This window comes from Taurulus bubalis (genome assembly GCF_910589615.1).
Source record: "Taurulus bubalis genome assembly, chromosome: 10".
NCBI lineage: Eukaryota > Metazoa > Chordata > Actinopteri > Perciformes > Cottidae > Taurulus > Taurulus bubalis.
This window is the reverse complement of record NC_136598.1, coordinates 21,897,533-21,919,136: the sequence shown is the minus strand read 5'-3', so window position 1 is coordinate 21,919,136 and position 21,604 is coordinate 21,897,533. Positions and strand designations below refer to the sequence as shown.

At 39.5% G+C, this 21,604-nt stretch overlaps 1 protein-coding gene across 1 annotated transcript; it reads left to right on the top strand.

Annotated features, from left to right (window-relative positions):
• Window positions 1–1,561: 1,561 nt before the first annotated feature.
• Window positions 1,562–8,438, top strand: LOC306742506 (P2X purinoceptor 5-like; the record flags this gene model as incomplete). The annotated part of the gene is made up of 12 exons (XM_079224897.1): window positions 1,562–1,698; window positions 2,422–2,572; window positions 2,952–3,023; window positions 4,610–4,685; window positions 5,042–5,138; window positions 5,961–6,041; window positions 6,168–6,309; window positions 7,249–7,385; window positions 7,528–7,621; window positions 7,911–7,976; window positions 8,053–8,135; window positions 8,363–8,438. 12 exons carry the CDS (start codon window positions 1,562–1,564, stop codon window positions 8,436–8,438), a joined length of 1,212 nt encoding a protein of 403 aa, XP_079081023.1.
• Between the last annotated feature and the right edge of the window lie 13,166 nt (window positions 8,439–21,604).

Below are 21,604 nucleotides of genomic sequence, written 5' to 3'. Positions count from 1 at the left end.
ACATAAAAAGACCTGAAATGTCAGTCTGCTCCAGACCACTTCCTGTTGATGCTTCCGGAGAAGGGGGCCTTGTGATGAAACATGTACAGGTTGAGGGAAATGTTCATCAACGAGACTAATTAATGCTAAACATTTCAAACCTACATTTTATGTTTACCGAGCATAAAATCTAAGCTTTTTTGTCTGGCAAAGCGAGAAACTGCAGGTTCGCCTTGCATCTGTTGATTTGAGATTTTAACCACGACATTTCAAAAAGAAATACTGATTAAGTTGAAATTTAAATATCTAAAACAATCCCTTTTGCAGAGATGTGGTGTTCATATATATTCATATTCCCTCATCTAATTTTTAGACACACACACATTTGTATAGATAGATGATGCTGCTGCAGTGCCAGCTAGTGGCCAAAACATGGTTACTCAGACATCATATCCAACAAATGTGGTTGCAAAAGCACAAAGTACATATTATGTTGTGTCTGAGGGACTGCTAAAGCAAAACTGTATGAAACATCACAAATCAAAAAGTCCGGGATGTTTTGTACCAAATTTGGGGCCAATTGCTCCAACTCTGTGGTGGAAGCAGCAAAAAACAAACAAAAATGACAAATAATTCAAAAATGGAAATAACCCAACCTAAATGGGTGTGGTTTATGGGTAGATTCTTCAGGTCCCGAGGAGTCCAACAATTCTAATGTTTTTGTTTCCAAGTTGTACGTGTCAGTGTTGTGTGTTCTCCCCTCCCCTCTTGTTTTCCCTTCAGGGTGTTTGTTTGATCCCAAGCACCCACTGACACTGATAGGTGTGAAGGTTTGTGGTGAGAGGTTGAGGACAGTAAGTTTGTGGTACCCTGTACATGTGTGCAAGCACGTAGCTACTTTGTGTCTAAAACATTATGTTATTGGTTGTTTTAGATCATTGTTTAAAGAAGTATGTGAGCCCATTTTGTTTATTTCTTTTCCAGAGGTAGTTAGACAGGCATAGTTTTTTTTTATCTTGATTTCACAACTCTCCCAACCTCTCTTCATGGAGAACGTTTTTTTTTTTTGTTAGCCACGATCAATGTGAATAAACCTTGTTAAAAGCGTTACTCCTACTTTTTACTTTCTTGCACATATTCTTTGGCTGTCACGTGTTCGTCCCCCCACTTTTCCCCTCGACTGAAAAGGGGATGTAACACCAAGACTTACGGTTCAAAAGTTACAGGTAAAGTTATGAATACAACAGCAAAAAAAACAAAAAACATATGCAAGGTACTCGTGTCAAAACAAAGACCACACCTTGGGATGATTCATATCTATATTATAGACTCAGGGTGCTGTGGTTCTTGTGCCTGAAAGAGAGAGAGGCAGTGAGAGAGGGAGAAAATCCACTAACACGCTATGGTGCACATGTTCATAATAATCAGTTGTGCTGATTATATAAACCATCTTTCTTTACACGTCTTTCCTTTTAAAAGGAAAGACCGCCCTCCTGCCCCGCAGCCTGTTGAGAGGATGGACTGAAACTTTGGCTGTGTTTGTGTTTCAGTGGACCACTCATCATAATTATGCAGCTGCAGGATGGCCGGGAGCTTCTTCACGGGACGCTTCCTCCCCTTATTCGACTACAAAACGAAAAAATACATTGTCGCCAAAAATAAGAGAGTTGGAGTTCTGTACAGACTTATTCAGTTATCCATCATCGGTTACATTATAGGGTAAGTCAGTGAACTACTCTGGCAGTGTTATTAGCCTGCCTTAATTCAAATGGTAGCCTAATTATTATTAGTATATTATTAATATAGAAATGCATGCTTGTGAGGATTTTATGTTGACCTGAACACACTTATATATTTTAAATAGCCTGAATGAATAAATACATTCATTATTTTATACAGCACCTCTGTACAGGCTGATGATGATGATTACAAGTTAATGGGCTATTCAGTGAGTTCTACAGGCAAATTGACAGGATAGTTTGTTTTTAATACACTAACAATTGTGACAAAAAGTTAAATAAAAGTAAAAAGCTGTAGTCAGCAGAATCTAGTAAGTACATTTGACTTATGTAGTCACAGGTATTAATGATATTTAAAATAATACGATACAGTTTAGGCCCAAAGTATAAAATCAATAGGCTACTTTTAACTCTATAAGGATATGTTATCTGTTTGTTATTTACCAATAGCTATGTTTATTGTTTTTATTATATTTTTAGTCTATGTTTATTGTTATGCACCTTTCAACGAGTCAAATTCCTCGTACGTTCAACTTACTTAGCAACTAAACATTTCTGATCACAGTGATACCACAAAACAATTAAACATACTGTTATAGCCTCAATTTTCAACAGCAACAATATGAAAATAAAAATGACACCCTAAACTGTGTGTAATCAATCACATCTTTCAACCGTTACAAGTCTTCCCTCTCGCCCACAGGTGGGTTTTCGTAAGCAAGAAAGGCTACCAGGAGACGGACGAGGCCATCCAGAGCTCTATCATAACTAAACTGAAGGGCGTCTCGGTGACGAACACCACTGAGTCCGGTCGGCTGGTGTGGGGACCGGAGGACTACGTCATCCCATCACAGGTGAAAACCTTCAACCACCGCACCAATGTGTACAGACTGGGTGATAGACGCACATGCTTGTGGCTAAATTAAGACATTAACAACATGTTCAACATCTTCCCTCACCCGTCTAACCCTAACCCGGTTTAAATCAACATAAAACAGTTTAAAGAGCTAAAAACACTATGACAACTAACACAGTGTAGCAAACGGGTTTTGTGAAAGTTGCAGGTGCAGTATGTATATACACAGTGATGGGGACAGATAGCCTCTGGCAGGAACACAAAGGAGGACCTCAAGACGGTTTAAGGCTGAGGAGGGAGGAAGGGAGGAAGCCCAGGGGTCATCATGTCCTGGTGTCAACATAACGACCAATTCACAGTGTTTTCTCTACATCTAGGGTGAAGCTGTTCTGTTTGTTGTAACCAATTTCTTAGAGACGCCAAACCAGAAGCTGGCATACTGTGCTGAGGTAAGAAGACAGAACAGAGGTTCTTTCAGTCAAAAAAACATGATTTTATTTTTTAATAACATAATGCCTGGAGTATTTATCAGCGTTTTATGCAATGTGGTTGGGAATTGATCACATTTTGCATATAGCAACACTGCGTTATCTTTGTCTAACCAGGTCAAAGTTATTCACATAATTTTGTATATTCCCCATTGAAAAGAAAAAATCTAAATCCATCTAAACAATCCATGAAATGCTTTCCAGAAAATTGTAGATACAAAAATATGAACTGTGAGAAATCTGAGCTCATTTATTTTGGCCAAAAGGCCCCTTCATCCATAAGTAGTTTAAGGTGCGCAATATTGGATTGGAAGTATTTCTATTGACTCTCAACATCGGCTTCGGTCAGCCGCCGGCCCACGGCTAACAGCGCTAACAGTGCTAACAACGGCAACAGAGCTCATGCCGTTTACTTGAGTTTGCTGCCATATTAATGCTCTGAATTTTAAATATACAGCTCTATAAAACAAAGAGAATGTTGATGATGTACAAAAATCTCTTCATTTATGATATGGAGAGCTGGATTTCTCTGCAGTGCTTCAAAGTAGACAAGACATTTATTTTGATTGTGTCCATCTAGCTGTTGTGATTGTAGTCTCCAGGATACCTTGCATTGCATTTTGAGACGGACACGTTTACGTCTAACTTGAGCAAACTAACTGCTGTGAGTGTTAGCTGGAGGGCACGATGGGCTGTTTAGACACTGTGTTTAAGACGCTCAGTTTCAAACTGCCCGAGGGCAACCGTGTTTATTTTAAAGCTACTTTATTTACTCTCCATCTTTTGACGTTTGATCATCCGGAAACTATTTCAGCTGGCGGTGTTTCAAAGACACAGTCATGACTGAGGTTGGGGCAGAAATGAAAAACACACATAAACGGAAACTTCTCCACACTTTAATCCCCTTATACGACATTTTGTTATTTAAGTGATCTACAGAGCGTGTTAGACTGCATGTCCCTCGGTAAATGGTTACTTGAGCCAATCAGCACCCAGAAACACCACTAATCAGTGCAATGTTTCAAGATAATGGCCAGGTGAAGAAGACACCTTAGAAAATTGTGAATCATCGGTGCGCTGGGCTCGAATGGTGGCACAGGCAATTACAGCCAGGAGAGCACTTTCTTTACAACGCTTAGTCATAACAAAAGACTTTTAAAACTTTTAACAAAGGCGGTTATGAGTGAGTGTGTGTGTGTGTGTGCGTGTGTGTGTGTGTGTGTGTGTGTGCAAATCATCATTTCTCTCCGCTATATCTTAAGCTTTCCAGAGGGATCCTGGTATGTAAACTCAGCCCCTCTTGGTCTCCTGTATCAGCCAAGAAGAATAGCAAGCCTGTGCTCAGTCATAAAACCCTCCTCTTGTATACATTTCGGCTTGCACTATAGTTGCAGTGCCCCTGCGTAGTCAAAATCCCTCAACTTTCCTAACTTTTCAGGTTGTCTTAAGATTACATTGCATAACTTTCGTCGTGAATTAAATGAAAAAAAATGGGCTGTTTGGTTAAATATTTCTTGAATCTCTTCCCTTTCTCTTGTGGTCTTAAGAGCCTCAAAGTGCTGGATGGTCACTGTCGAGATGGAGATGACTGTGAAGAGGGGAAGATGGTGGCGGCTGGTAACGGTAAGAAAGAAACGCCACCGATTTTAAATCGCCATCAAGTCGGTCGGTTCAGTGCCATTCTGAAATAGGAATGAGGAACGAGTTTCTTCTCTCTCTATTGTGGTGTTTTTTGAAACAACTGCAAATTAAAACACACATAGTAGAAAACACAAGGGGTTAAGATACGGAAAAGGAATGTTCTGGGTGGTAATTTGTTTTTGTCTGTTCAAGTGTAAGGCGCAACCTGAAAGTTGTATTTGAACTGATATTGCATAATTCATATAATCAATATCTTCGCAACATGAATTCAAATATAGGGCCTTTTCACATGTGTTGAGCTGTGTGACTTATTCTGCTGGGGTTTTTTTTTCCTGAAGGAATTATGAGTGGCAGGTGCTTGAGAAAAGATGAAAACTCTACTGGTACCTGTGAAATCTACGGCTGGTGTCCCATTGAAAGAAAGTTCAAACCACAGTAAGGAGCAATGCAGTCACATGAAACCTCTCGTCGGTTGAACAAAATCCTGAAAGCAAACACATGTTGAAGATTCCCACTTGACAATAATGTAAGTTGAGGAGTTAAGTCAGACAATTACACAACAGTCTCGGTACCAGATGACACTCTTAAAATATGGGGAAAAAATGCAAATAAAAAGTAAAATCAGTAGCATGTTGATTGAACCAATGACTCTACAAATCACCTTAAAGTCATAGTGACGTATGTGTTATAGAGAACAAACAAATGAATAAGTCTGACTAATCAAAACAACGTAAAATATACCCAAAGTGGACGACCACTGACAGCGGGTATCAGCCTGAGCCATTTTAAATCCACTGAGCCCTTTCACAGGCAACATTGTTCTTGAGCTAAACACAGCCTCTAAATAGGCTACACAACTCATCCTCATACAACAAAAAGTATTATTTTGTTTGTTTTCCGACAAAGGTCCAGCAACACATGACAATTTATGCTTGCCACATGTGAATAGTCTTTTCAAAATAAACTTTCTTGATAGGAAACTACTTGGTTAAGTTTAGGGAAATATTGGGAAATACTACTAGTTAGTTAACTACTTAGTTAACAAAAGGCACATACTCAGAGACTTGACCCGGCCTTTTATCTACATTACATCTAATTTAACGTGTGAATGCGACAGCCCACTCAGCTGTTCAAGCGCAATTTGATTCCCTTAGTCTTCGCACAAGTTGATTTATGTCCCTAAACCTACATCACCAAGTGATTTTTCTTTGCAAGGTACAGAATGTGTGGCAAATAATTACAATGTCTTCATTACAGAGGCCCTCTGCTGACAAACGCTGAAAACTTCACCATCTACATCAAGAATTTCATCCATTTTCCCAAATTCATGTTTTCAAAGTATGTCAACACCTTCTTCTGTGCTCAACACTCTCCATAATAATCTTTTTGTGTGCTGCTGTGTTAACTAGAAACAATGAGCAGTGCACTCTCATATACACTCTGGATGCGTTTCTTTACTCGGAGGTCAAACGTTTTGGAAACGACTGACGATTCCTATTTGAGGAAATGTCGATTTGAGGAGGAGCTCCACCCCTACTGCCCCATCTTTCGCCTCGGTGACATCACCAGAAGTGCTGGATACAATTTCCAGGACATGGCCACATATGTAAGTAAAAAAAAAAGGGGGGAGAGAAATTAGGAGGATGAGGAAAGGGTGAAGGAGGCAGAGCAGCTACCATTTTGTATTATTAAAACAGATATATTATCAATTGTGTCTATTTATTTTCAATACAAATGTAATGCAAAACAAGTATAATTCATGGTTTTCTTTCTGAGAAAATGACACTGAAAAGTGAGCTAACACTAAGCCCTGTTTTCCGAAAATCCGAATGGTTAATATACCCATACTAAATTCTGATTATCTCCTCAAACACAAGGCCTATTTGAATAATTTAAAAAGGCATAATATACATAAAACCATTGAGAACATAGATACTAAGTTCATATATGTGTTACTGGTACATTGGTGTATGATAGTGCACAGCAAAGGAAGAATATATATATTTTGCAAAAGAATTATAATTAAAAGTTTTATTTTCTTATCGTAACTATATTTTCTATATTTGAACATAACATAGCTCTATATTGTAAGAGTATCTGTGCAAAGTTTGATTGAGTGAAGTTAAGTATTTGTAATAATTAAGTAGCCTCATTGGGAGAGGAAAAGTATACATCATAGGTGCATCCTTAAATGTTTACTTGGCAATCTTTAGGCTCCACTTCAGTCGACATATTTGTAATTACTTAAGCAGTTTTCCATCACAAAGATGTTAATAATCTGTGCAGAATGTTGGCAAAGAGTAAATAAGGAAATGCTAGGAAGTACCACATACAAAACTGATAAATGACATTATTATTATAGATATTATATGTTACATGTCTGATTATTGAGTGAGTATAAATGTGTTGAAGGAGCACATTAGTGTCCATTGGCCTTGTAGGAATGCAGTTTAAAGATGTGCACCCGCCCTATTTGTTATTATGATTGATTGACACGGTTCCGAAGACGCATTTAATCACATTTGTATTTGTTGTTGTTCTGCAGGGCGGCTCCATTGGCGTCATGATAGAGTGGTACTGTGACCTGGACAAAGGTTACTCCAACTGCCATCCACAGTACCGCTTCACTCGCATGGACATCAGCGTCTCCAGGCAGACCATCGCCACAGGGTTCAACTTCAGGTGAGATGGTCTCGACCTACGTTGCAATGTCACCGACAATGTGATTCGATTTATTTAAAGTTAAAAAGAAAAGAAGGGAAATGATCCCAACATTGTGTCTTGTGTAATTGTATTCTCATTCCTCCATGTTTCCTCCCATCAGACACGCTCGGTATTTTAAAAATGCTGCTGGTGAGAGCTATCGATCGCTATTCAAAGTCTATGGTATCCGATTCAACATCATGGTGCACGGAAAGGTAAATGTATTTTTAAAAAGGTGAATGCATGAAATGTCTTCTCTGCTGAAGCATTATGATGTGACACGATTTGAGTGACTGATGTCTGGGATTATCCACAAGAAGAAACATGATTAGGATGTATTTTCATCTAATTATCTAATTCATTATACTTGCGTATCGGTAGAATGCAGTTTCTCTTTAAACGTAATAATCACATTCAAAGACATTTTTAATAAAAGACGCTTTTTCGATGATTTTGTGTTTTGCTATAAAGCACATGGTTTTGTATTTCTGTTGTTATTTATAGGCCGGGAAGTTCAACGTCATCCCGACACTCATAAACGTTGCTTCAGGCCTGGCTTTGATGGGCGCCGTAAGTACCATTTATAATACTTTGTAAAAGAAAATGCATTTAAAAGAAGCTCACTGAATAACACTTCATTTCACAGGGAGCTTTCCTCTGTGACATGGTCCTTCTCTACCTCATGAAGAAGGGCGACTCCTATCGAGAGAGGAAGTTTGAAGGATGCAAGTACGAAAAGCAACACATGATTATATGTAGAGGTTTCTCTTTCTATGTGGTCAAACATCACAGTATTACGAGAGAAGCACCTTACCGTACATGGTCCAGTCAGCGCTATCTCATTTAATTTATGTCATCAAAAACTGGATAATATATAGTTTCACATATGTAGAATTTGCTAGTGCGACACATGGCTTGCCTGGAAAAATAAATACGAAACTGTCTCTGTTCCACAGAAGTAAGAAATCAACATCTGAAGACGACAGTGTGGAGGACAGAAAGGGAGCCACGGAGCAGGACAACCTGACATAGTCTCTCCACCGCGTGAGGCCAGTTTATTATATGCCCATGATGGTTATATTGTATAACCCAATGTTATGAAAATGACACACAGCTCTCGGTTTAATATGTCAGTGTTAAGATGCTAACTTGCCTTTAGAAGGAGCTCTATTTTTAGAAATTTAAACTCAAATTAAGAAAACGTATGAACACATGTTCTATTCACCTTTATACCATTTAGCAATACAATGAGCGTGTTTCAGCGACATTGCCTGAAACTGACCTTCTGGCATCAAAGTCACTTTTACAGAAGATACGTTGAAAAAAAAATGTTGTGATCAAACTTCTATTAATCTATGGAAGCATTCTTAAAATGAGATATAATATATTTTATTGTGGATAAATATTGTTGAAAATCAGCAAAATACCAAGAATCAAGATATTCAAGAGCTGTATGTAAATCTAATTTAAAAAAAACCCTGTTATAAGCATACTTTTTGTAAAGTTGGTAATTCTGAGTGCTGATTGAATAAAACAACAGTTTTCCCATTTCGTGCCTCACCCAAAAGATGAAGCAGGTATTGTGACTCTAATATACACACATAGGAGTTATTGCAAGGTTTATATTAACTGTAAAAGTGTAATTTAAACATAATTGTTTAGACCACAGCGACCTCACGGTGTTTATGCTACATATCACTGATGTGGTTCCTCACCTCCTGAGAGGAAGAGAGTTTATGTTTGTAGGACAGGACGGGATAACACGTGCAGGTATATGTTAGTCATACTAGCAGAGACTCGAGGGACCAAGTTAATTTTCTAAATGATGCTGTTGAGGGGCGTGGGAGCATCGACAGATGAAATAAAGCAGAACGCTCTCGCACACGATGAGAACACGCAAACCAGACAAGTTAGTGTTTTACATTTTACAAGACTTAAATCGCTCTCCATTTTAATAACTACATTGATTACTGCTTGATTTTTGATGCTGTTATGTTGTTAATTCCTTTATCACGCCTGTAGTGACAGTTTTCCTCATAACATATTTGTCGTCTAAGAGTCATTTTAAAGGGTCAGTTTACCAACTAAACTTTTATCAGTTGATACAGAAATAAACTCTGCTTTGCTTGCAAATGTGCAAGCAAAGATTTAAATGTGACACATGATAAACCGTGTAACATAGTCACCGTGACTTTATTGCTGAAGAAACGCAAGAATACTTTGGTATTGCAGCAGAAAACACTGGTCAGCAGCGCCTGTGTGTTTACAGCTGCACAATGAAGCCTCGGGCTGATACACGAGTGGAGTGAGGTCGTTACAATGGACCCCATGAAAACATACACACACACACACACACACACATCATCGTATCATCTCGTCACATGTACTAATAGAGACATCGTATTGGACAATATCAACATACATACTACAAGTAATCCTCATTGCATATCTGTATAGGACTGAAATGACAAACATAAATTCATTGTTTTTATACTTAATTTAGCCTAAAAATGACATTCACATACAATAAAAGTGCATTGGTATGTTTCAAGGCTAATATCTTTTTTCTTTTCAAGGATCACAAATAAGTTTACAATTAGTCTGCTTTGACCCAGGAGGTGAACAAAGTGCTTTTTTTGTTTTGTTTTGTGTTTCGTAGACATTTGAAGCCAAACCATGATTTTTATTTATTACTAAACTTAACAAAGTAGTTTTGGAGCATATTTTGTTTCGTTTTAATTTCAATTGTAGAACATGTTTCCTTCCAACATAATGGAGAGTGCGGTTTAGTTGTGTGGGAATGTCATTTTGTAGGAGACAGCTGTCTCCAGAGGCCTCCACCACTGGCCCCACGGCCTGCACTCTCTATATTTACTATATGTACGCCCCTGGTCTACACGTGGTCTGTGAATAGTTGTGTGGCAGCTTGTTTATTGGCTTTTGTCCGGCACGACTTTAACAGTCCTCGTTTATATATTGTTTAAATGACAAAGTGGTATTGAGTTGAACTCTTGACACTGTGCCAGCACAGTGCAGTTCAGACAACGTAATTGTGTTTCAGTGAGCTGGTAATAACAATACAAGTGTTATTTTACATAACAGAAGAGTAAGTAACATCTTGGCAAAACAAACTTGTTTGTGTGAGTCTAAAGATGGGTTTCCCCCTTGAAATTATAACAAGTACAACATGTTCTTTGTTAAATATGTTCTTTATGAAGGTACCACGTAAACATCCGTCTGGTATGTGATCTCAGCCTGAGGGCCACTCCTATGGTTTCTCTGGCTGTTCTGTAACAGAAACTTTATTGTTAATCAGCAGTCTAACATGAGACGGTCACTTTTGCAATGTCTCTATGTGAGTCAGTAGGTAGCGTAGTTATCACCCCCATACAATGGAGGCTAATGCAATTTACAAAATGAAATAAACAACACCAATCTAGTATGTGATCTCCTAGAAATGCTTTCTCTGACTGTTCTGTAACAGAAACGTTATTGTTAAAAACAGGTTGAGCTGAGGAAAAATAAACCCTCATATACAAACTGTCTTTCTCCCTTGTTGCCTATGGATGTCACTAAAGAGCAACTTCAAGTTGTCGTCACCCTCAGAAACAGAGGCTGCACCAGAGATGTGCGACTATGGTTTGCACCGGGTGTTTAACAGCATATGTGAAGGTAAAGAATTTCAACAAAGCTCTACTTATAAAAAGTCTTCAGTGATACAAACAATGTAATTTAGTCACTGTATGCATATAATGCAGGTCAGTGGGACGAGAAAACCAAGATTGAGTTATTTTTATGTAACGTTAGTGATGTTTGTGACATTTTTTAGGTTTTACTTATGTTTTATGTACTTATTTAAGGCCCAAAATGCAGGTGTTTCTGGTCTGACGTCACAACGCTAACCACGTGTTTACTGTGCGCTGGCATGGGTTAGAAAGTGATGCCAGAGGGTCTGACAAAGAGTGGGAAAAATATATATGCTGACTGTCTGAAATCTAGGATGTGATCTGTTATAATCTGGTACAATCTGAAATGAATACATATAATCCTGTCCAGAGGTCCGACATAAAGTTAATCTCAGAAGCATCATTCAACCCGCATGAGAGGGCTCAAAGAAAACTCAGCTCATCTTCTTGCAACATCGTGCTTATCAGCAAAAGTCTGAAGAAGATTAAACAACTCTTTTTTGGCTTCTTCTTTTCTCAAGTACAACAGAGTTCAAAGGAATGTTTATTAACCGGCATATCACACTCAAGGAAGTGCACGACCACAGTTACAGTTGGCATGTGACGTGCCAGTATAAAAGTGCCAGTGCGGGAGGGTTGTTATGTGGAATAACATCTGACAACATGAAGGTCCTGCTTCTCACACTGCTGCTGCTGTGCAGCACTAAAGGTGAACGGACTTTGCTTTATATAAAATTCTTTGCATCATTTTTATTAAAGCAAAAGGTCAAATTAAGAGAATATTTAGGTATAATGGGACCATTTGATTTGGTCCCTGATGCATACACCTGTCGACGTCACGAGGAAAGAAAAAAGCTCATGTCAGTGATGATGTATTCCCGCTGGCTACTGACTTCTTATCAGTGCTCACACTCAGATGCTACAGCTGTTGACATGAGAAGGACATCGTCTGTAAAGAGGAGACAGATTTCCCGACACCCTCTCACTCTCACCACTGCAAGATCTTTGAGAACGGCACATCAGTCTTGTTGTTGTTTTTCAACAGAGACACAATTTTCTCGAACTTTTGAGGAGTTCTTCGTCGAAAGACAATACATAAATGCTGCGACAGCGACTTTTGACCTTGACTCACCATCTTCCTTCAGTCTCACTTTCTGATTCATGAAAATAGTTAATGAAAATGGATTGACATAAATCTGAAGAACCTGATTTATTAGTTTGTATGATTTTAATGTGGCTTTCCAATTTATGTACAAATGTTGAATTATTTAGTCTCATTCATTATTAATCACTAAATCACATTTGTAAACAACTGCTACACACACATACACACACACACACACACACACACACACACACACACAATGGCCTGCTGTAATGTAAAGTTGGGTTCCCTTGAAGGTGTCCTCAAAATCATTAAATGGAAAAATAATAAATCTTTTAATTTGTTTCAGCTGTCTTTCGTAACGCGTTACAGATGTTGAAAGGCTGTTGTGTCCATGGGAGTCGCACACGCCACGGGTTTGAAAACATAATGTAGCTCACATGTTCAGACTTCCTCATGGACTTCTTTGGGCCCGTCACACTATTAATAATCACGCTATTACCAATCATGCTATTGTTTCTCTACCTTTTCTATCTTAAATACATGACAATACTTAGTTTCGCCTCGAGGCCATGCACATTGCATTTCAGTGAGAAATGCTCAATGTAATTATAAATGTAATTTGGACCAGTCAGGCGATGAATGTGCAGATTAGCGCCTTTAAGGCACAAGTGAGTCAACCCATGTGGGTATACATGCATTTATGTTCGACAAAGAGAGAAAAGAAGGAAATGCTTGGACACAAATACTCCATTTGGGTCAATCAAGGCCTCAACTGACTTCATACTGAGGGATGTCAGATGTTTCATACATCATCCCCTTTTCACCACTGAGCCAGGGAAATAGTTTACTTTTGATGCAGACAATAAAACACACTTCATACATAATGATGTGGCATAAACATGTGCATTTAAAAAAATTTTTTTCTGTTGTTCAAATAACACAACGGCATTGGCACCTGATCACAAACACAATTATAATACACCACTGAACTGACTAAGGTGAGAGAATAGCGCAGATTCAAGATACTTTTCAACATCGCAGATCATTTCCCTGATAGCAAATCATACCTTAACATTCATGACCTATATATTAATGTTTTCATTAATATATAGGTCATGAATGTTAATCTGTCCAGCTGCTCCTCCTTTACATTAGAGCAGCTCAGCTGTCAGAGGTGGATGATTGGAAGCGACCTTCACACTGAATGTGTGACAGGTCAACACACACATATTGCAGGTCAACACACACATATTGCAGGTCAACACACACATATTGCAGATCAATACACACATTATTGCACATGGATTTTCTCCAAGAGGCGGAGAAATGCAATCACTGCATGCAAAACGTCATCATCAGTTTTTCGGGGACTCGCCCCAAAACCCGAAAAAAGTAACAACTTTCCATCATTGAGAGGAATTATTTTGACTTCTGAAGAAGGCCAGTGTGTTGCACAAAACCACATTTAGAGCACGAGGGAAAATACTATGCTCTCATTTGCTGCCCACACAGGAAAGAGCTGTGGCTTGATGAGAATGTGAGAATCAGGTTTTGTGTTTGTGACGACTGAATGGAGCAGATATTTACATTATTGAAGCTCTTTCTGTCATTTTGCTTGGAGCTGAGATATTCTGTGTTTTTATTACTAAAAAGTTTTCTAAATCATGTCAGTGGATATAAATGATGCCTCCATGAAACTAACTCTAACCTTGACAAACAAAAGTTTTTCATCGCCTCACATCTGGTATTTTCATGAAGAAGAAGAAGAAGAAGAAGAAGAAGATGATGATGATGATGATGATGATGATGATGATGATGATGATGATGATGATGATGATGATGATGATGATGAGGGGGACTGATTAGACATCTTATGGACAGTGTTGGAAAGTAAATATACTCCATACTGTAGAGGTATTGTACTTAAATATTGCTATTGTATCACACTTCCAAGGTCTAGTCTACTACATCCAAGGGAAATGTTTTCCGTTTTACACAACAACATTATTTGACAGACATAGTCACTGATTCATTTCCAGTTTAAGGTTTTACTGGACATAAAAAAACATGTGATGAATTGATGAAAATAAACCAGTTGTTCCCGTTGGGCTTGTTGCTTAGTTTGCGTTTTTGCATCCAAACACTGTTTTCCTACGACTTTAATCATCTCATCTCAAACAACCAGTGTAGTAATAAAAAAGTAAAAACATTTTCTCAAATATTGTCTAGAATAGCTACAATATAGTTCCACCAGATTGAACTGTAAAATACTGTTTTCACATTGATGCACCAGTATTAACAATCCAATAATGTCATAATTTATCACAGGGGAAATAATTTTTTCCTTTTGTTTCATTTTGCTGATAAAACCTCAGAAATATATCCTAAGATAATGAATGTTTTTTATTGGGTATTTTAACATTATTGTTCTGGTACTTTTAGAAAAGTAAAGAATATAATAAGTACAACATATAATACCTATTTCACCACTGAGTTTAGGTTAAAAAAAAAGAGCATGGATGCTAAAAAAAAAGCTTTTCCGCAAAAAAAAAACAGTAATTCAAAACAAAGACTCCCTCTGTTGATCCTCCACTGGTGGGCCTGTTGTCAAGAGTGAGTTCTGCAGCTGGTAGAGTAATGGTGGTCCATCTATTGGATTAGTGGAGGGATTTCACTGTGGTATTAATCTGAGAAGACAGCAGGCGACCCGGGCTGGGCTCACGCTGAGCTGTTGTGTCTCTCAGTTGCTCGCTGTCACTCAGCACGCTGTTACACGGCCATCGGACGCACCAACGAGCAGCCAAAATGAACCTTTTCTGCTTCTCGCTGGTAAGAGACACACTTCTCATGTATGCGTCTACCTAACAAGCTTTGTGTGTGAACTTGGCCACAACCAATACATTAGAAATCTGTAAATAACAGCACTCTGTGTAAGTAGATCATTGTGGGGGAAAGATGAACACGGTTGTTTTCACAGTGTTTCAGCCTCTAAATAAGCGACACGTGATCCAGACAAATGTTACTCTATTGAGGCTCTGGCTCTTAGTTCTTGTTTGTCGTCATTTCATTAATCCACTTAGAAATATCCTTATTCTGCACAATCCACATCTAAACTGTCTGTAAATGTAAACATACTTCTCTAAACTCGTCTGCTATACTAGGTTTTGATCAGCTTCACCGTATCTGAAGCAGTAGTACTATATCTGCATGTTAAATGCTTTTGTTTATGTATTGTTCATGGCTCTGGAGGAGAAAGCAGAGATAAAGTATTGATAAGTGAAGCGACCAGGGGAAAAACAAGTGTGTGGTTTCACGCACCTGCACATACCTTAAGATGCTGCTGCAGCTGTCATGCTACACATGGGCACGAGGACACATTAACGGACTGTTCTCTTTGGACTGATAATGGGAATGTTGAACAATAAATTCAGGAATATTACCAAAGTCTTGCCACAGTAAACGGAGGCTTAAACTGTGAATGCACTGATTGTCCCCTCTGTGGCTGTTATTCCACCTCACCTGTATGATGATGACTTCTTGTACAAACTCATTCTTTATAAATGCATGTTTGGTGTAAATGATACTGTTTAGAATACACAACATAAAACATACACCTATAGAGACAAGTTTTATGAACACGTATCTAGAAGGATAATGACATTACATGATTATATTGAATTCAACACAACCGAATAACAGGAGACAGTATTAAAATATCTCCGAATTAGTTTTGTTCCCACTACACATGCTCCTCTGCCCAGTGAAGAGATGAGACGTCATCCCACAGACGAGGCGGGATGGATGAAGAGAGACATTGGTTACACGTTCCTAGAAGGAATCCAAACAAGCGGAGCGCATTTTTAATCCACACTGAAATCTGTGCAGAGGAATTTCAATCCTCCCACTACAGCCGTGGTTGACGAGCAAATTTAAAAGAGCTTTGGAGCTGCATTATCCTACCAGTCATATCAAATCCTCATAACTCTACTAAAATGTATGAGCTTTCTCATACATTTTTTTTTACTCTTTTATTATTTATATTGCTTGTTTTGATTTTTTACTATGTCTCTTATGTGCACTTTAGCCTGTTTGTTGCTGTAATCCTGCAAATGTCCCCACTGCGGGATTAATAAAGGAATATATAATCTAATTTAATACATTTCAATAGGGTTTCTTAGTTTTACACTCTGCAAATAGCCATTATTTAAACTTTAAACTGTACATGATATTTCTTTCCCACTGACATAAAGTGTGTAACTTTTACATTTTGCTTGATATGTGCACACCATGTGCTTAATCAAAAGTACTAATCAGATTTAATCCAATACGATGGATGAAATCCATTCATAAATCAAGCCTGCTGTCAAAGTTCAACAGTCTAACAGCTGCGTGTCTGTGTGTCCACACCAGGAGGGCTCCATGGACAGCCTGTATGAGGCGGTGCAGAGCTCCAGCGACGGGCCGCCACCTCCCATCCCCAGCCGCTCCTCCAGCCGCGCATGCAGCCGCTCTGCAAGCCGCTCCTGCAGTCCAGCGGTGCTGCTGGACGACAACACAAAGTGGCGCGGCTCTGGGAGGTCCATTTCTATGGTGAGAGAGCGGCACACAAGCACGTCTTCAGGCCTGTGAACGGTGGAGCCATGTGAACAATCACCACCAGATTGTATTGGGTCACTTCCCGAGGGGGAATTGGGACTTTTGGGACCAGCAGATTGTAGCTACAAAATAAAGCTGATTATGAAATGACGAACAGAGGCAGTCGACAGCTGCTGTTGAAGCCTGACAATTGATTCAGGCCTGGCGTTTATAATAAACGTAAATGATGTATTCATCAAATCTATTTGAATGTGATTTCTTTTGTTTAAAAATATCTGACTCAAAATGTGTTTTCTTTCAGGAGATGCCTCAGATGCAGGGCACCAACTCAGATAAAAAGAAAAGAAGGTGAGCTGGACAAGTGAGACACAAACCTGCTCTGGCATTAGTGGAACCAAATCACATTGCTTTTAGCTCACAGAAAAAATAAAAATAAAAAAAAGACAATGAGATTGGACTAAAAACATTGTAATCTTTCTGTTTCTTTTGTTGCATGTTCGTGCGAACCGCAGAGAAAATCTGCCATGCAAGCAAAAGAGCTTTGCCATAAAGTAATAATATGGCTTGAAAAGCTCCCTGTTTATTTTCACTGGGGGTTAATACTGTAAATCCTCCCTGCAGCAGAGCAGACGAGCTCTTCAGCGCTGCTCCTCTCCTCATTCTTATCTTTAGGCTCATCTGGTCTGATCAATGCAATGCTGTGTCTTAAGAAAATGGGTTGGCAGCTCATTAAAACGCAATTGAAAAGGAAAGCTTCATTTACTGTGAACTGTTGAGTTTGATTGGTCGTGAATGTTTTTGGAGAAGCCGTGGCCTGCGGACTGTTGGGAAAGCAGAAGGCAGATTATAGCTTTGGGCTAGTTGGTCTAAAGCGGATTAAAAACCCATACTTAAGAGTCCCCGGTCGCCTCAACACCTTTACTCCCCCGGCCTTACGTTGAAAGAAACCTCTGCACCATATCAATGTTTTCTTGTTGCGTTAAGTGACTGGAACATCATAAAAAAACATCATATCAGTGGGATCGTTGTGGTTTTGGGGCCAAACTAAAGGGCAAGAACACATCTACTGAAACACCAATTAGAGGCAACTGTGCAATCAAATATGTCTTTGTTAATTTTACTTTCAGAACACACATATCCAAATCTGCATCAGATAACGACACACTGGGTGAGTGCAAACAGTTTCTTTGTGTTTTGTTCATGTTGGATGAATTTGAAGATAGTGTACCTGAAAATAATGGCCAAGAAATATATTCACCTGCATCATAACCCGAAAGGAAAACTAATTAAACTAAATAAGTAACCTTTTTATTTTTTTAAGCTCCTAAAAATAAATTTGTTTTTGTATTATGCAGATTAAAACCTCCAATAACCTCCAAGGCTGCCTGTCTGTGACTCAGAAAACAATTTCATTCAGTGTCTTTGTGGCATCCCGCCGACCTTTTTATTTTAAATCCTCAATGCTTGTGATTTGTCTCCCTTCATGGCAGATAACCCCGGCTGTAATACTGCAGTCTGGCAGTCGGCCAAGAGCCGGGAAGATTTAGTCCACATCTCCAACAATCACAATGAAGGTAAATAGGAAATAAATAGATTTTGCTCATCTACGTGGCAACGTTCAATTGGAGTCTCCGCGTGAAGCCTGAGGACACACGCTGGGCTTTTACAACCAATTCAACATAAGAATTGTATCCTGAACTATTGACTATATAATCATGTTAAACATGCTTTCAATGACAGGATGTTAAAGACATCATGCATGTTCTAACTGCTGGGATTTGCACTAAGGGGGAGACAAAATTAACAAATACTGGCTTAAGATACATTTAGCCCCCTCAAAACTTCCTTCTTTTAATGTCCAGTATGAACAAGAGGAGTGATTACATAAAGCAAAAACGAAAAGTTTCAATGTTCATAGTTTCACCTGACTGTTGCTTTAAGACTAACTTGAGAAAATGTAAACGTCTCCTTTAATCCCGAGGACTACCGAAATACAGGAATAAACAGCTTCCTGTGTAACCTCTTCTTGGGGGTTATGGTTTTTCCTCTTGGTTTTCCAGTGTTTCACTAACCTGATGATATATATTGTGATATGTCGTGTCCCTCTAGAGATGAGGAAGACGAAACACAGAACAGAAACCAAAGAAGTGAAAGGAGCTCATCATTCTGGCACAAGGAAAAAGGAGAAACCGTCCTCAAGCCAGGTAAAAGAAAAGCTTCACCGCAGTCTTTCTCCGCCAATTTCGCTTATCAGCACTAAACTAATGAAATGTTATGTTACATTTAAACATAAATATCTTAAATGCTTCCACCAACATAGAACAAATAATTAAGAATCAAGTGGAACACTTGATAAGTCAGTAGTTATGAGGGATGAGAAATAAAATCACAGATCGGCGCCCCTGTGCCGACCTGCAGTTTGAGCCGCAGCCAAATGAACCTGTGGCGAGACGCGTCTGCAAGTGCAGAGACTCGTGGTCACATGGCACTAGGGCATTTTGTGCCACCTGCTTGTGACATCCAGAGAGCCACCGATGGCCTAAAATGGCACAATCATTTAACGCAAATGCCGATTGTGGTTTTGATACAGTGCAAATGGTCCAGACAGGGTGATGCCCGCTGTGTAATCTCCGGTTCACATGGCAGAGAGAGATGTGAAAACAAGAGGAGGACTTAGAGGCCTCATGCCAGGTCACCCAGTGGCCACTCTGACTAATGCCCATCATAGTGAGAAGCAAACAAAACAGAGCGTGCCAGTAGTGGATCAGCAGCAGCGCTCAGTGCCCCACAATGCGCTGCTTAAAGAACCAGTGACCAGTAAAAAAATAAAAGATTAAAAAAAAGTCTATAGCCAATAGCGACTCTGTGCGGCTGTGCTGAGCAAAATGCTAATCAGCATGCTAACATGCCCAAAAAACATTGCTAAAATGGGTCAGAAAACATGCTAAACGTTAAGCAGTTTAGCATGTTGACATGCAAACATTTCCTAGTTGTTGCAAACTACAGATGATGCTGATGGGATTGTTTTACAATAAAATACGATACAATATATTGTCCTCATAGGAAAAAACGTCTTGGACTCAAAGGCTGCACACGTAATATGACACGTAACATATCGTCTCACACATATTGCACATATTACACAACCAGATAAGAATAAGCAACATATTGCACGACCCCTCACATCGTATGCATGACCCCTGCAACATATCATGAGTATTTAGGAGGTATTTGGTCACAAACCAAAACACTGGAAAATAAATGTTTTGACCTGATGATGGTGAGATGGAAAGTAAAGGCTCACCAAAGTCATAGAAAAAAAAAGAAATTGTGGGGAACGTGAATGTCTGGACCACATTTTCTGACACTCCATCCAATAGTTGTTGAGATATTTCAATAAAAAACTAAAATGTCAACCTCATGGTGGCGTTAGAAGAGTTGAATGAATTTGATGGCAGAAACACACAGAGGTGCCACTATATTGTTAAGCATTGTTAAAAACTGAGCTATTATCAGTTATCATAATGTTCCTATATTTAATAATACATAACTCTGAAGGGTTTAACATTTGACAGAAGTAGATTTGACTTCTCTCCCAACTCGAAGAGATGTTGCAATTTAAGAATGAAAGTATTCATGTGTTGTGTGTTACAGGCCACCAGTGCGGTGACAGAGTCTAAACCTGCAGTCAAAAGAAACCAAAAGACTGGAAAGAAGCCAGGTGGAAAGAGCGGGAAAGAAGGGTCGAAGAAAGGTCACAGCTCAACAGGTGAGACAACCTTTATTTACAAAAGGGGGAGATAACGGTCTCCTTCCTCACGGATTAAAATGTCCTCTCTGACCTCTCCAGTGTCTGCATGACTCAACACAGACGGTGTGACTAACCATGACTCATGCCTACAATGTAGAGGAACAGACCCGTGCAAGAATTTATTCAAATGTGGCAACTTCAGTTCACAAGTTTTCTCCTCTGATGAATTCGGAATTCTACTTCTGCTGTAAGTGTTGCAACGCCTTCAGAGGTGTCTGTGGTAACACTGTAATGCAGGTACTCAGAGAGCTGCTTTAACAAGCATCAGTTCAGACTAAACATATGGGTTGCAAAGGCAAAGGCCATCTGCATACTCCCTCCTACTCTCTTTCCAGTGTAAAGTGGTTTACTTCATCTAAAAAGCTGTTTCCAGTGCAAAACATCTGTATTACTGGTCTGTTGCGAAGTACATTTTTTGAAGAGACAAAGCGGTATTTCCTTTCGTGACTCGATAAGTCTTGCATGCAGGTTTTGTGGTGGTGTTACCACAGTGGGCACATGCAGAACGATGAATCACGCTGCTGTAATGACCCTTTTTTCTGCAGCAACACCTCAACATGACGCCGTTGTCTGATATCAACATCCCTGAGATGATTCCACCGGTCAGAAAGTTGTCAAATGTCAGTTTTTCCTTCATAATCTCTTCTTCCTCCTCTCTCAGTGCACTCCCCACCATGCGCCATGAGCCCACCCATGGGACCCTACCCTCTGGACATGTCATACAGGTCAGATAGGAGGCCCTACCCGGGCAAGTTCTCCACCCTCCCCGCTCAAGAGAACACAACCCCGGGCCGATGCACAGACATGGTCACCCTCCCTGGTGGAGCGACACCCACCCACACCTACCACCAGCGCTGGAGCAACCCGGGTGACAGCAGTCCGGTCTGGGGGACCGTCCAGCACACCTGCCGCAGGCCGCTGACAGAGTACCGCCTTTACTCCCACGAGTTCCCCATGTCTCCTGGGAAGGAGTGGGAAGGAACACAGCAGCCGGCAA